A 12,765-nucleotide genomic window follows, 5' to 3' on the forward strand; every position below is an offset into this window, starting at 1 on the left:
AATATATATTATTAAAATGTAAAACAAAATCAGTTTATGCTAAACTAGTAGAACAAGGAACCTCAAGCCAGCTATTAGGTCACTTTTACAAGGTTAAACAACATTTAAGTTTGCTGCTGGAAGATGAAAATTTGTTGCAGAAAACCTCTTGCGAGCTATTCCCAGGGAAATTTTATGACACTTCCCTGCCATGCCAGAACCATGAGCATAAGAAAACTCACAAACATCAAAAAGTCAGCTTTATTTAGATTCCCCTCCCTACAGAAAAAACTTTTCTACATGACATACTAGAGCAGCAAAATGAATTAATCTAATAACTTCACTCAGAAACTTTATCAGTTCTAAAAGGAAGTTGAACTTACCTTTTCATAAGGCCGGCTACAGCCAAAACCAAATATCAAGAGATGCCCATGAGAATCTGTACATGCAAAATGCTGCCCATCTGGTGAAAATTTACAGTCAAAAACAGCACCGTGTCCTTGGCCTTCAATCTAGATTGAAGGAAAGAAACTCAAGACAAGTTTTTCAGACTTTTTTGAGCAAACAATGCAGTAGCATTAAAACATTACTTACTCCACTAAAAGCAGTCATGCACCTTTCAGAATTCTTTATGCTTTAACTGAGGTATTTTATATTATTTTGGTTCATTTCATTTCCTTTCATACGCTAATGTAAGGCCTAGATCATACAACTTTAAAAGATGCACTAATGGTTATGATGGTTATGGAAACTGACTTTAAAAAAGAGGCTTTTTTTAGATGTCATAATCTACTTTTAAGCAGTATATTAACTACCATAAACTGATTGTTAACCACCTTAAAGAAAAAGCACAGAGAATCTTAAAACCAAACAAAAAATCACTTCCCTACTGACTGTATTCAGAAGTGCAAATGATAAGCTATCAAATAGAGTGAACTGACGTTCACGGGAGCTCTCTGCAAGAACCACCCCATGCCACTAATGCTTACTATAATAACATTTTAATTTTTAAGACTCTTGAGAATACTGATCCATATGACTCTCATTGAAATTACAGTCTAAAATGGGATCTTTCAATCTTTTTAGCTGGCACCTTATCTCAATTAAGAAAAACAGTTACTATGAATGAGGTGCAGGGGAAAAAAAAAGAGGTCTTTAGTGGTAGAAAGACTGGATCAACAGATGGAAGTCAGGCTAGCTCAAATATTGACCATGATGAAAGGAAAGTCATGCTTTCTTCCTCCATCCCATTTTTCACACCTGGCTACAAATTCTCATAACTCATCTTCCTTGTCTCAAAAGCTCATCAGACCATGCTGAGCTGATACAACTCACTAACCCAGGAGAAAACTAGCAATGAGAGGATGAGGGAATACTCCTCTGTCAGATTAGTGAACTGATTCAGCTTAATAAAAGGATCCAGTGAGACACACCTGATTCAAAGCGGAGTATGGAGCTGCTGAGAGTAGACAAGGGAAGGAGAATCTTTTTTTTTTTCCTGCAGTACTAAGTTGCTAATTGTCTCATGGTTAAGTTGCAACTATAATTACTAGAAACCAGGAAATTCAAAGGTAAAAATTCAAGAGAGAGACTGAAATCATGACTTTTGCTAGTTTTGGTCAAATTTTCTGGGTAGAAACAGGGTAGTGAGGGAAAGATACACACTTGGTGACACAGTAATATTGCAATTATTTAAACTGGTACCTGAACATACTGCTGCATCTTGACAAAAAGTGGAGAGTTATCAAAAAAAGAAAAAAAGAAAGACTTACCATATTAAAATAATGCCTTGTTTTCATGCCTTTTGTAATGTCCCATATAAAAATGCTGCCATCATGACCCGCAGACAACATAATCCTGGAATCAAAAGGATGGGTCTCCAAGACAAATACTTCATCTGCATGCCCCTAAAATTAAAAGTTGCAAGTCACACGCAAACAGAGGAGAAATCCAAATTAACAGAACATTTACACTAGAGTCCTGAAGTATTGTACCATCCTCTCCTCACTCTCAAGACTTTTGGTAAATAAGACCCCTATAAGCTGCCTCTGAAAATCTGAGGATTTTAAGAGATTCTACAGCTTTCCACAGCATATTTATCTGGACTGCTACCTTTACAGTTAGAGTGCTACAGAAAAAGTAGGGTGAAAATCCAGGCAGCCAGAGAAAACATTATTGTTCTGAATTAATTACTTCCTAGATTCAAACACGGAGATAAACAACTTTGGGGATTTGAACTTCTTTTCCAAATGACAATAAGCTACTAAATTGGCAAGTATGTTATTGTACAGCAATCTGAAGCTTTTATTTTACAGGAGAGGCAATTCAACACAGCATCTAGGGAAGGTTTGTTAGAAAACAGAAGCAAGCAGTTAGTTTTGTTTTAAAAAATAAACAAAACAAGGAAAACTCAATTTTTGCACTTGCTTTACCATTCACATAGAGCTTTCAAGACAAAGTAAATCTAATGATCAGCTCAGCATGCACGTCACTGCAATTCAAGGCAGCCTATCTACTTCAAAAAGCACGTAAAATTACATACCACCAAATCATGAAGCAACTGTCCTGTATAGGAATTCCAAACTTTGAGCAGATGATTATTCACAGCTGTAACAACGTAGTTATCATTCTGGTTCCAAGCTATCATGGTTACCTTAGGCTTCATAAATTTGTCTTCTTCTGAACATGAATCACTACTTTAAAAGAGTTGTGTATGTATGAGACATTTTGAATTAGCCCATTTCAATCTCAAAATAAAGAAAAATAACCTGTTTCCCAGATTTTCAGAGTTAATAATTAGACAAGGCAAGGGATTAAATTTATATTTGTATTTAAGGGAATTGAATTTATACAGGTACTTTTGTTTTTTCTTTTTTTAAAAAGAAAACCTAACTATAATGCTACTCTGCACTTCTTGGGTTGACTAATTCATACTTATAATTTTTGAAAGGGGAATAGTTTAAGAAAAAAATCAAAAATATTATTAAGGAAATAATGATGGTATCACAGAATTAATCCTTAGGCAAGCACTTCTACAATAGGATATCCTACTTTATTTTTCTAAAATTGGTAAACTACGTAAAAGTGCACAGAATTTATATTTCCCTCGGGCGTCAGTTAAAAGAGTATCAATAGCGAAGGCTTTTAAAAGGTTGAAACTCCCATAAGTCTGATCTCAAGAGGCTCAAGAAAGGTGGGGCAAGAATATCAATTTAAGTGAGAAATACAGAATTGAAGTTTATTAGTGTACGTATTTCACTGGACATCGCAACAGCCTGCTCATTTGAAATGCACGACAAAAATTCTTTTCATGGAGTCTCGTGTCTTCCCACAACTAGTGTCACAACGTAACTCCTTTTTAAGTTTGGACTTTTTAAAGCCAATAGCTTGACAATTAATTCTGTTTCAGAAGTTAATCTCTACAATACTAGGCATTTTTTCCGATTCTCAAATAAATGCATTAACACTATGACAACATTTTGTACTAATCTTAATCTATTTCCTCTTGTTTCTCTCCCAAAAAATACATTTGCAGGATATCATATCACTCCCTCTCATCATTTTAGTTAACTGAAGGAATCAGGCTTTGAGATATACCTTCATATAACATTATTTTCCATGTCAACTAGTACTCTCTTCTACAACTAATCTTGCTGATGTATACGCTACTGTAATTATACGTATTATCCCAGAGAAACGTCACAGTAAAATTTCAAGTATTTACATCTTCTTTTTTCTATTAAAAGCACATTTGTTTTTTTTCACAACTGCACCACACTGATAGTTTGCAATCATCCTCTGATAAACTCATACTTAGTTGTATTAGTTTATATATCTAATCAACTCTGAATTCAGAACAAAGTTTCTGCTTAGTTTCCGCAAAGATGACCAAGCATTCTATACTACTGAATCTCATCCAGCATTCAGGTTTATCCAGTGCGATATAAAAATCCTGATCTTCACCTCCAGTGACACTGTTCATATTGCACACCACCTGCATATTTCATTACTATACTTTTAAAAAGTGCTAAAGAATCAATAAAAATAGTTTGCAAGATCAGTCCTTGATGAAATCCACTGATTACCTGCCATCATCTCTCCTGAAAAGAGCTTATTATCTACCTTATTTTTGCTAACCCAAAAGGTTTCTCCTCTGACACCACATCAAGTGCCTTACAAAAGTTTTGATAAAAAGCTACTGCATATTCTGTTAACTCTTTTCTCGACAGATAATGTAGTAAATTTGGCAAAATGTACATTTGAAAGCTAAATAATTATTGATATATTTTTTTAAGCACAGGCAAGAGTTTAAGCATCTATCATCATCATTGGATATGAAACATCATTCATTTCCCCTAAATTAAAAATCACACTACTTAATCATAATATTGCAAAGACTCATTCCAATTTGATTGTAAGAAAGCGTTTGATGACTTTTTCAATCTTTCAGACTTCATGCAACAGAAAAAAAAAGACAACACTTCATCTACCCTGGCAATCGATCAGCCATATCCAACAAAATACTCCTCCATTCTGCTTGTTCAAAACGCCAGATTCGAGCTGTTCCATCTCTGCTGCCACTTATGAACCTTGAAGAAATTAAAAAAACAAAGTGACCAGCTCTTCAAAACAATTCCTGTTTTAAAATATTTTCAGTCATACACACATAAATGCATAATTAGAAATGTTACAATGAAAGATTGATAAATATGAAATCTTCAATCTGTGTTTGAGAGGGTTCTTTAATTTCCTGTGCTTAACCTTCTTTCCAGAAGCCTAGAGGGAACTTTTTTTGAACTGAAGCTGAACAGAACTGTCAACGGATAAATCTGAGAAGCAAGTTCCAAAGTTAAACTCATTTCACAAAAACTATCACCAACTCTTTTTCAAGTACAGTATTTTAATTAATTTTTTTTATTCAACTCATTCTGAGATTGTAGACTATCAGATACTGATTATTTATATGTAGTGTTAAGGACTGCTCAGGTTAGTAAACCTTGAGAGGTTCCCATCCACAGCAGCGCATAGAAAAGACCACCAGTAGTGGTTTCCATTAAGATAACGAACTGTAAACCACAGTGGCTCATGTTCCATTTTATAAACTGAACTATCAGCACAACAGAATGGAAACTCCTTAAGAAAGGAAAGGAAATACTATCAGACATCCAAAGGTAAGTCTCCCTTGCCCATGAATCACAATCCTCAGACATACAGCCTTTTTCTATGGAAGGTATTTCACCTGTATGCTGGGTATGTCAAGACTGTACTCTGATTTTGTTATGATTCATTTTACTAATAATTTTAAATCCTAAGTATATTTCATAGAAAGTGTTACCAAGCAGAAGTGCAGATGTATTTTGCTCATTTTTCACACGGCCTTTAAAAGGTAATTCATGCAAGTGTGATGGATCAGTGCAACTCAATGGTGCCAAAAGCAAGTACAATTGTAGAAAAACATATTTAAAAAGACAAACAGTTATAACTTCCAAACCAAATAGGTCAGTGTTCTCAGTCACAATTGTCTTGCTTTGAAAAAGAAAAGGGATCCAATAAAAACAAAGCTGTAGTTTACGGCTGCATTTCAAGTATGGGTTAAGATTTTCAAATGAATTTACACAGCAAACACTTATTTTTCCCAAATCAGCAGCACAATATTGTTAAATTCATTTGCTGCGGGGGAGGGGGGAGAGAGCACACTTAAAAAAAAAAAAAAAAAAAAAGAACAAAGATTAGAACTTATTTCAGATCATTTGTGTTGGATTTTCCTGCTTCACTTTTTGATCTAATACTTGCTGAAAATGGGAGAGAAGGAAGTAGAAAGAGGAGGCTTATGAAGCCACTAATAAGGCAGTTCTATTATTAATTTAAAAAGTGATTACATTCCTCCATATAGTAAAAAAGGCACTTAGTTCAAAGAGATTATCTAACAAAGATTAGCAGAAAGCTGAGGCACGTATATAGCTGAAATTTATACTCTCATGGATTAGTCCAAGTTCCACGTAAGTAAAAGTCTGCCTAAATAGAATTTTCTTACTGGAAATGTTCAGATAAGAAAAACAATACATTCTTAACTCCCTAAAAATGTATTATTTGTTTACATTTGAGTATCTTTCAACATACCTATCACCACTATTAGAAAACTGAATGCTGTCAACTTTATCCTGTAAGAAAAAGTAAAATATGTTAGAAATTAAATTTTGAAACATGAAATGTTTCCAACAAATCCAAGATGATGAAAAAAGTTCTGTAGCTTCTAGTAGTATTAACTATAGGATAAACCAAGCCCAAAGACTTACCAGAATTCACTAACCTTTTAATGACAAAATTGAAATGTAAGTTTTAAACAATGTTCCACTTGAATATGAAGTCCTAACAGATGAAACAACTGTTTTACTAATAACTTGGCAATTAACTACTTTTTAAGATTGAATTGAATGTGTACTTCCAATATTCTAAGTCAATTATACCCTAGAAGAATCTGCTTCTCCTACTCCTACTTATACAGCCCACAAATACACAATTAGTTATTTGGTTTTTGGCCCAGTGGAAAAAAAAAAGAAAAAAAAAAAAAAAACAGGAAAAGTAGACAGCATACTCGGATTATCCAGTGGCGCTGAAAGTCTTCTCTATAGACAGTGATATGGCTTAATCAATACACATTCTATAACATGAATACTTAGTGTGAGATAAAGTATTAGAGAAAAATGTATTAAGGCAAACAAAATTAAGAAACAAAATGAGGTTTTGAAGAGCTGCCCTTGAAAGAGCTTTAAGGAGTCACTTATATTTAAGTTACAAAATCACAAAATGGTTGAGGTTGGAAGGGACCTCTGGAGATCATCTAGTCCAACCTCCCTGCTCGAGCACGGTCACCTAGGGCATGTTAGACAGGGCTGCATTCAGGCAGGCTTTGAATATCTCCAAGGATGGAGACTCCATCAACTTTCTGGGCAACCTGTTCCAGTGCTCCGTCACTCTCACAGTGAAGAAGTTCCTCCTTATATTCTCCGTAATAAAGCTACAAAGGGGCGAGGAGAGTTCTGACAGCCCCTGTACAATAACACAAAGAAAACCTAACAATGCAAAATTTTGAGGAACTTTAAGCAGTCTTGTGTTAAATACTTTCCACTTCCCACCTGGTGGAAAAACTGCCTTTACATACCATATATGGAATCACCACCCCAAACCACCACAGTAATAGTAACAGACATAAGCTTTGTTATCCAGTAACCTGAGACCCCTACAAAAAGGAACTTTATGTGCTTTGATTTTTCATTTGAAAGCACAAACACCACTCTTCACTATACATGTCTCCCTAACATAACATAGCTACCTTTAAAATTACAAATTTAGAAATCATAAGTTTATCTGGCTGGCCATCTATTCAGAAGCCATACAGCCAGATTCACTATATCAAAAGAGTTATTTCCTAGGTGATGGATGAACAGAGTCTTAAAACTTAAATTTTGTCATTACACCATACCTAAATGTGAGGTATGATGTTTGTGTCAGTTTTCTGTATCCTTATGTGACCCTTACTTACACCTATATCACCTTCATACTCTACTGTACCACTCAACGAAATCTTGCATAGTATAGCAAATTAAGAAAGAGTATCCTTCCTGGCTTAAGTTCTCTGATGTTAATAAACAGAGAGGGCAGAGAACTGTTTCACTAGATGATTAAAATTACAATTCAGAACAAGATTAGATCACATTACCAAATATAGCAGTAAGAAAAGTTGAGTTGACAAGATAAGGAGATAAAGTTAAATTGATAAGTGATGAGGGGGAAAACAAACAAACAAAACATGAAATTACGCAAACATAAGGCCCCAGATCCTATTCATAGGAAGATTCACCGTACTGCTCTGAACGTATAAAATGTGTTAACATCACCCCTAAAGACTGTGACAACCTTCAGCACATGAATATAAGCCAAGTTTATTTTAAAAATACAATCTGCTATACTAAAGTACAAAACCCAAAGATGACAGCAGTTCAACTAGAAAGTTATCTTCCTAACAGTTATCAGTTATATCAAGAGAGCAAGTAAAGAGAGATACCACATATTACACAATGCATATGGGAGAATGAAACTAAACCAGCAAGCTGACTTATTACTAAGGAAGTACCAAGTAGCTTGCGCTGTCAACTATCTGAACACTTTCAATACAGGCCAAGACGAACAGAAGTACAATTCCGTAAGTTCAATTCTTATTTAAAGATTTAACATAGAAAGCGTCAAAATGAAAACACCTGATTAATAAAATCCATCTGCTCGGAACATATACTTCCTGCATACATTATGTAACAAATAGCTGTATGTGCTACATGCACTTATTACATAGATCAAAGCAACTGTGCAAGTCACATGCTTAAATTTAGAGGTATATATTATCAAGTTAAGAACGGTGTAATTCTAAATGTCCTCAGTATCTTCCATCCATGAAAACGGTCAAGAAGTATTTTGAGGCTACTGGCTGAAATTCTGTACAAGTTTTAAAAATATTCAATAAAATAACATTATTACAAATCCTTTAATCATGGTAGCTTGCAACTTTAACACTACTTTGATTGACTAATTACTGGAGTTAACAGTCTTACTTACAGCATGACTTTCCAACTCAGCAATTTTCTCAGGTGCTTCAGAGCCAAAAAAATACATCCTGATAACATGGTCAGTACTGCCAGTCGCTAAGAACATACCACCTAAAAATCAAGCATAATTAAGCTAATACATAAGAAATTAAAACAGATCATCAACATTTCTCAGATACCTAGACAAAAGAAAGTCTGAAGACTGTCTTAAAGTCTTCCACTGCTACACGGATGTGGAATGAAATCCCCTCCTCTCCTTCCCCAAAACTTTCTCAGACATACAAAACATACTAAAAATGCATCAGTTAACATACTAACCATGCAATTGCATAGTTGCATTCAATGTTACAAAGATATAAAAATACACAATTAGGGGAATGCTGAAACACTTAACGTTATTAATTACACACAGGAGCAATTACAGAGAATAGGACTAGTCATCATCATCTACACGATCCTTTTACTTTTACATGTTAATTGTGGCAGGCAAATCACCTCAAAAAAAAAACCAGACATATTTATAGATTCATTTATAGATTTTGCAGTAAGAAGGCATCTTTATGACCACTCCTGTATACAGCCTGGCATAGAATTGGGAACTATTTTTGGTAACCACTGCCACTCCTGTTGACTATATTTTAGAGAATAAATTTTGGGAAACCCTAAATGTTACGCTAAGGAAAGCCATAATATTATACTAAGGAGTTAAACAAATATAGAAATCCAGTAAAGAGGGCTGAAAAGTAAACAAGCATCAGGTGGCTTTTACCCCTGTAAACAGCCAATGGCAAATGGAAAATAGTATCACTTAATTTAGCCATCTTTCACAGTAAAGTAAGGCAAGTCACATTATCTTAAAGTTGTCATAAGCTAACAACTCACATATATACAATTACATAATATACACTGGCTGTTTTCTGTATATTTTTAATTTGCTATAACCAGACTGTTATATAGACTATTCATGGGTAAAGAGAAATACCAATGCTTCTTTTTTTTTTTAAAAAAAAAAAAAAATCAATCCGAATATGACTTACCTACACTGAATGACGAACAAAGCATCTGAACCCCTGGTCTAGGTTTCTCTGTGAATTTCACTGGCCGATTGCTTAAAAAGAGAAGTTGCTTGAAACAGGACATGCCATGCAAAACTTAGCTTTTATCAACCTTTCAGAACGTAAATATTCAAACACATTTACGTAACAGCTACTTCTTAAATACATACAGTAACATCTGTTCCATTTGTCTTTCCCATACAAGATGTAAGTTTACTTCTTTTCAAAGTGAGTGTCTATGCATACACAAGCAATATTTAAAGCTCACATACCCAGCATTTTGCAGAAAAAGTCATAAGCTGCTATTACCTAGCAAGGATAATATGACACTTAAAAGAACGCGTCTCTTTCATCCTTCAATATGATTTACCACCTCCATAACATATCCACAAGTACAGAATTAGTGTCCTCACATTGTAAAACTCCAATGGTACAGTAAATAAAGTCTAATGAATAGCATATTACAGAATGCTTTGGAAATTTGTAAAATTTTACAGTGCAGAAAGTTAAATACATGTTTTAGAACACTGTGCAAATGGTGATTTAAAAGACTGGTTTCCTGTTCTGCAAATGATGTCAGCTCAGCTGGAAGAGTATGTACTAGAATCTCATATAAAGTAGCTACATAAGGATAAGAACTACACTATGGAGAAAATCCAGCACACACTGTGCCACTTAAAAACATTGTAGGTTTCTGTTCGTTACTTCTCTGGTTTTCAATGCAAGCGTTTTCTACTAAAATTCTAAACATTTTCTTTGGTAAGTAGGAGAACGACTTCTCATCTATGTAATAAATATCAGAAATTCAAATTGTGATGATTTTGTACAGAAAACTACTGATAATTAAGTCCACATCAACCTATTTAAACAATACTTGTATCTCATACAGTGCTCTAGATTAATTTCTTAAAGGAGAGTAATTAAGAACACAATTTAAATATTCTCCTCCTGTAACATATATCTCTAAAAGTTCTTCAGATGAAACAGTCTCTCTTAAGGTTTTGTTGCCATTTTACTAATTTTAAAATCACGTGCAAATTAAAAATAAAATAATCTCCTGCCCTCTAAACTACTGAAATTCTCAAAAAATTTGTTCTAATATAAAATGAATTATTTATAATCAAGCAGCATTGTTTTGAGAACACTATATTTAATGATGCTGCTTAAAAATAATTCCATATTAGAATTATGTCCCCAGTTATTACGTGTTTTTTTTTTTTTTTTTAAGTTAGATCATTCCCCAAATATTCAGCTTACTTCAATCAAGAAGATTATGGCACAGAAAGAGTTAACTAACAATCCAGTTACATACTTGAATTTCATGGAATCTGTATCCCATTGCCAAAAGCAAACAGTTCCATCTGCACCAGTAGAGACCATGTATCGCATGGATCCTTTAGCCATTGGACTAAACTAAATATTAGGGGGAAAAAAAAGTAAGTAAAATCAACCACATGCATAAAGAGGTATTTAAAAATCTGTGTAGGATCTTATAAAAATGTTAACATCAAATCTGGAATTATTTTGAACACCGTCATTAAAACAGTTAAAAGCAGTTGCTGAGAAACATCAAATACTTTCACTTGCTTTGGTTTTTTTTAAGTCTTACCTTCATAAGCAACATTCACTGAAAACTGTCAATGAATGAAATAACAAGTATAACAGAGCATAAAGAAAAAAAAAACTTAAGCGTGTCTAGTGAAACTTCCTTCACTTTCTAATGTTCTTTAATTGTACAGAGCATCAGTTATGAGGTAGTTTGGAAAAGTATAACCTAGCATCAAATACTAATTTATACGAATTCCTCACACATGCTTAAGACATTGATTGCTTGCTATTCACAGAACTACTCTCTCAGAAAACTACAGAGGACACAAGGTTATCAAGCTGCTGTTCTACTACTACTACTGCTACCACCTCAGTCAGCCATAAACCTTAATAAGGCTATAATGGAAATATCTAAGGGCTACAAAGACAAATCCTCCTCCACACTTAAAGATTTTTTTTTTTTTTTTTTTTTTTTGCCAGCAAAGGAACAGATACCAAAACAAATTTTGCAAGTATGAAGAATACTCTTGCAAGCAGTTTTTGAGAAAAGAACTGCATAAAAGAAAAAATTTGTATTAAATTGCACAATTGCAGGAAGCCACTCTTCACCCCTCTAAGTATAAGCCTGTTTGTCTCAGTGGAAAACATAGCAAGTCTGGATAATAAGCTGCTAGTTGATTTGTTAACCAAGGAATTACAAAGGACTGAATCCAAAGGACTATCAAAGACATACAGTAATATCACAACACTTTCTAATTTAAATACATAGCATAGTATGCCAAACATGTTTGCACTTTTGAAGTAACTTACACTTTTGAGATTAAAATACATACCCATAAGGCAGAAGCTGTAAGAACCGATACACTGTATCAGAACACTAACCCACTTAGGCCACCACATAGTATCTCCAACAATAAACTGGAAGGCGCAACATTACCCAGAAATTCTCTACAGTTCCAAAAGCTCAAAATTAGATAGCTGTTTCTGAGCAACTATCAAAGTACAATTTTCTCTTAAGAAAAAAATATCTTGACTAATTTTTGACATGTTTCTCAGTAGTTTCTCTGAAATTAAAGGTTAAAACTTCTTGAGTTCAGTACTGTCATCTTTTTCTTTTTTTCTTTAAAGGGAAAAAGAATTCCTTTCATTATCTTCAATCAACTATTCAGGAGTTTGGGGAAGGCAAGAAACCTTTTCTATAAAGAAGTTTCTTCTATCATTTTTCACTTTTGGAGCCTGCATTTAAATATTTTGATCTTACATACATGCAGATAGTGACACAAAAATTAAGTCATCTGAAAACCTGCGATACAACAATGACAATTACTTGCTATTCATATACCAGCCCTCACAGAAAACAGAGTATCAATTCCTTGCATCTGAACATCAAGTAGTAAAACGCACGTTTACAAAGCGACTTAACTTCGTAACACCAACCACGAAGTACTTTTCTCCATAAACAAAAACCAAAGAACTTGTTTTCATTTTCAAGAAGTTATAGCATATAGATAGAAGGCACTATTTATCTAGAGCTTTCATGCAACTGTTTTTCAACTTCAGTAAGCAACCAAGAAAATTAGTTA

At 34.0% G+C, this 12,765-nt stretch overlaps 1 protein-coding gene across 4 annotated transcripts in view; it reads right to left on the reverse strand.

The window, feature by feature from the left end:
* The window catches only part of BRWD1 (bromodomain and WD repeat domain containing 1), a 63,015-nt gene that overhangs the window by 42,146 nt on the left and 8,104 nt on the right, over positions 1-12,765 (reverse strand). For 2 of the 4 annotated variants that reach the window (XM_062599034.1, XM_062599015.1), the window contains exons 9-16: positions 10,947-11,047; positions 9,617-9,687; positions 8,590-8,690; positions 6,100-6,140; positions 4,470-4,568; positions 2,522-2,675; positions 1,752-1,886; positions 363-491 (exon numbers count right to left, since the gene is read on the reverse strand). In XM_062599034.1, coding sequence (XP_062455018.1) covers positions 363-491; positions 1,752-1,886; positions 2,522-2,675; positions 4,470-4,568; positions 6,100-6,140; positions 8,590-8,690; positions 9,617-9,687; positions 10,947-11,047 — 831 coding nt within the window. Of the gene's footprint in view, positions 1-362; positions 492-1,751; positions 1,887-2,521; positions 2,676-4,469; positions 4,569-6,099; positions 6,141-8,392; positions 8,470-8,589; positions 8,691-9,616; positions 9,688-10,946; positions 11,048-12,765 lie in introns of those variants that run through there. The other 2 variants (XM_062599025.1, XM_062599043.1) reach the window with 2 other exon arrangements.

Source organism: Rhea pennata, chromosome 1 (assembly GCF_028389875.1).
Source record: "Rhea pennata isolate bPtePen1 chromosome 1, bPtePen1.pri, whole genome shotgun sequence".
Classification (NCBI taxonomy): Eukaryota; Metazoa; Chordata; class Aves; order Rheiformes; family Rheidae; genus Rhea; species Rhea pennata.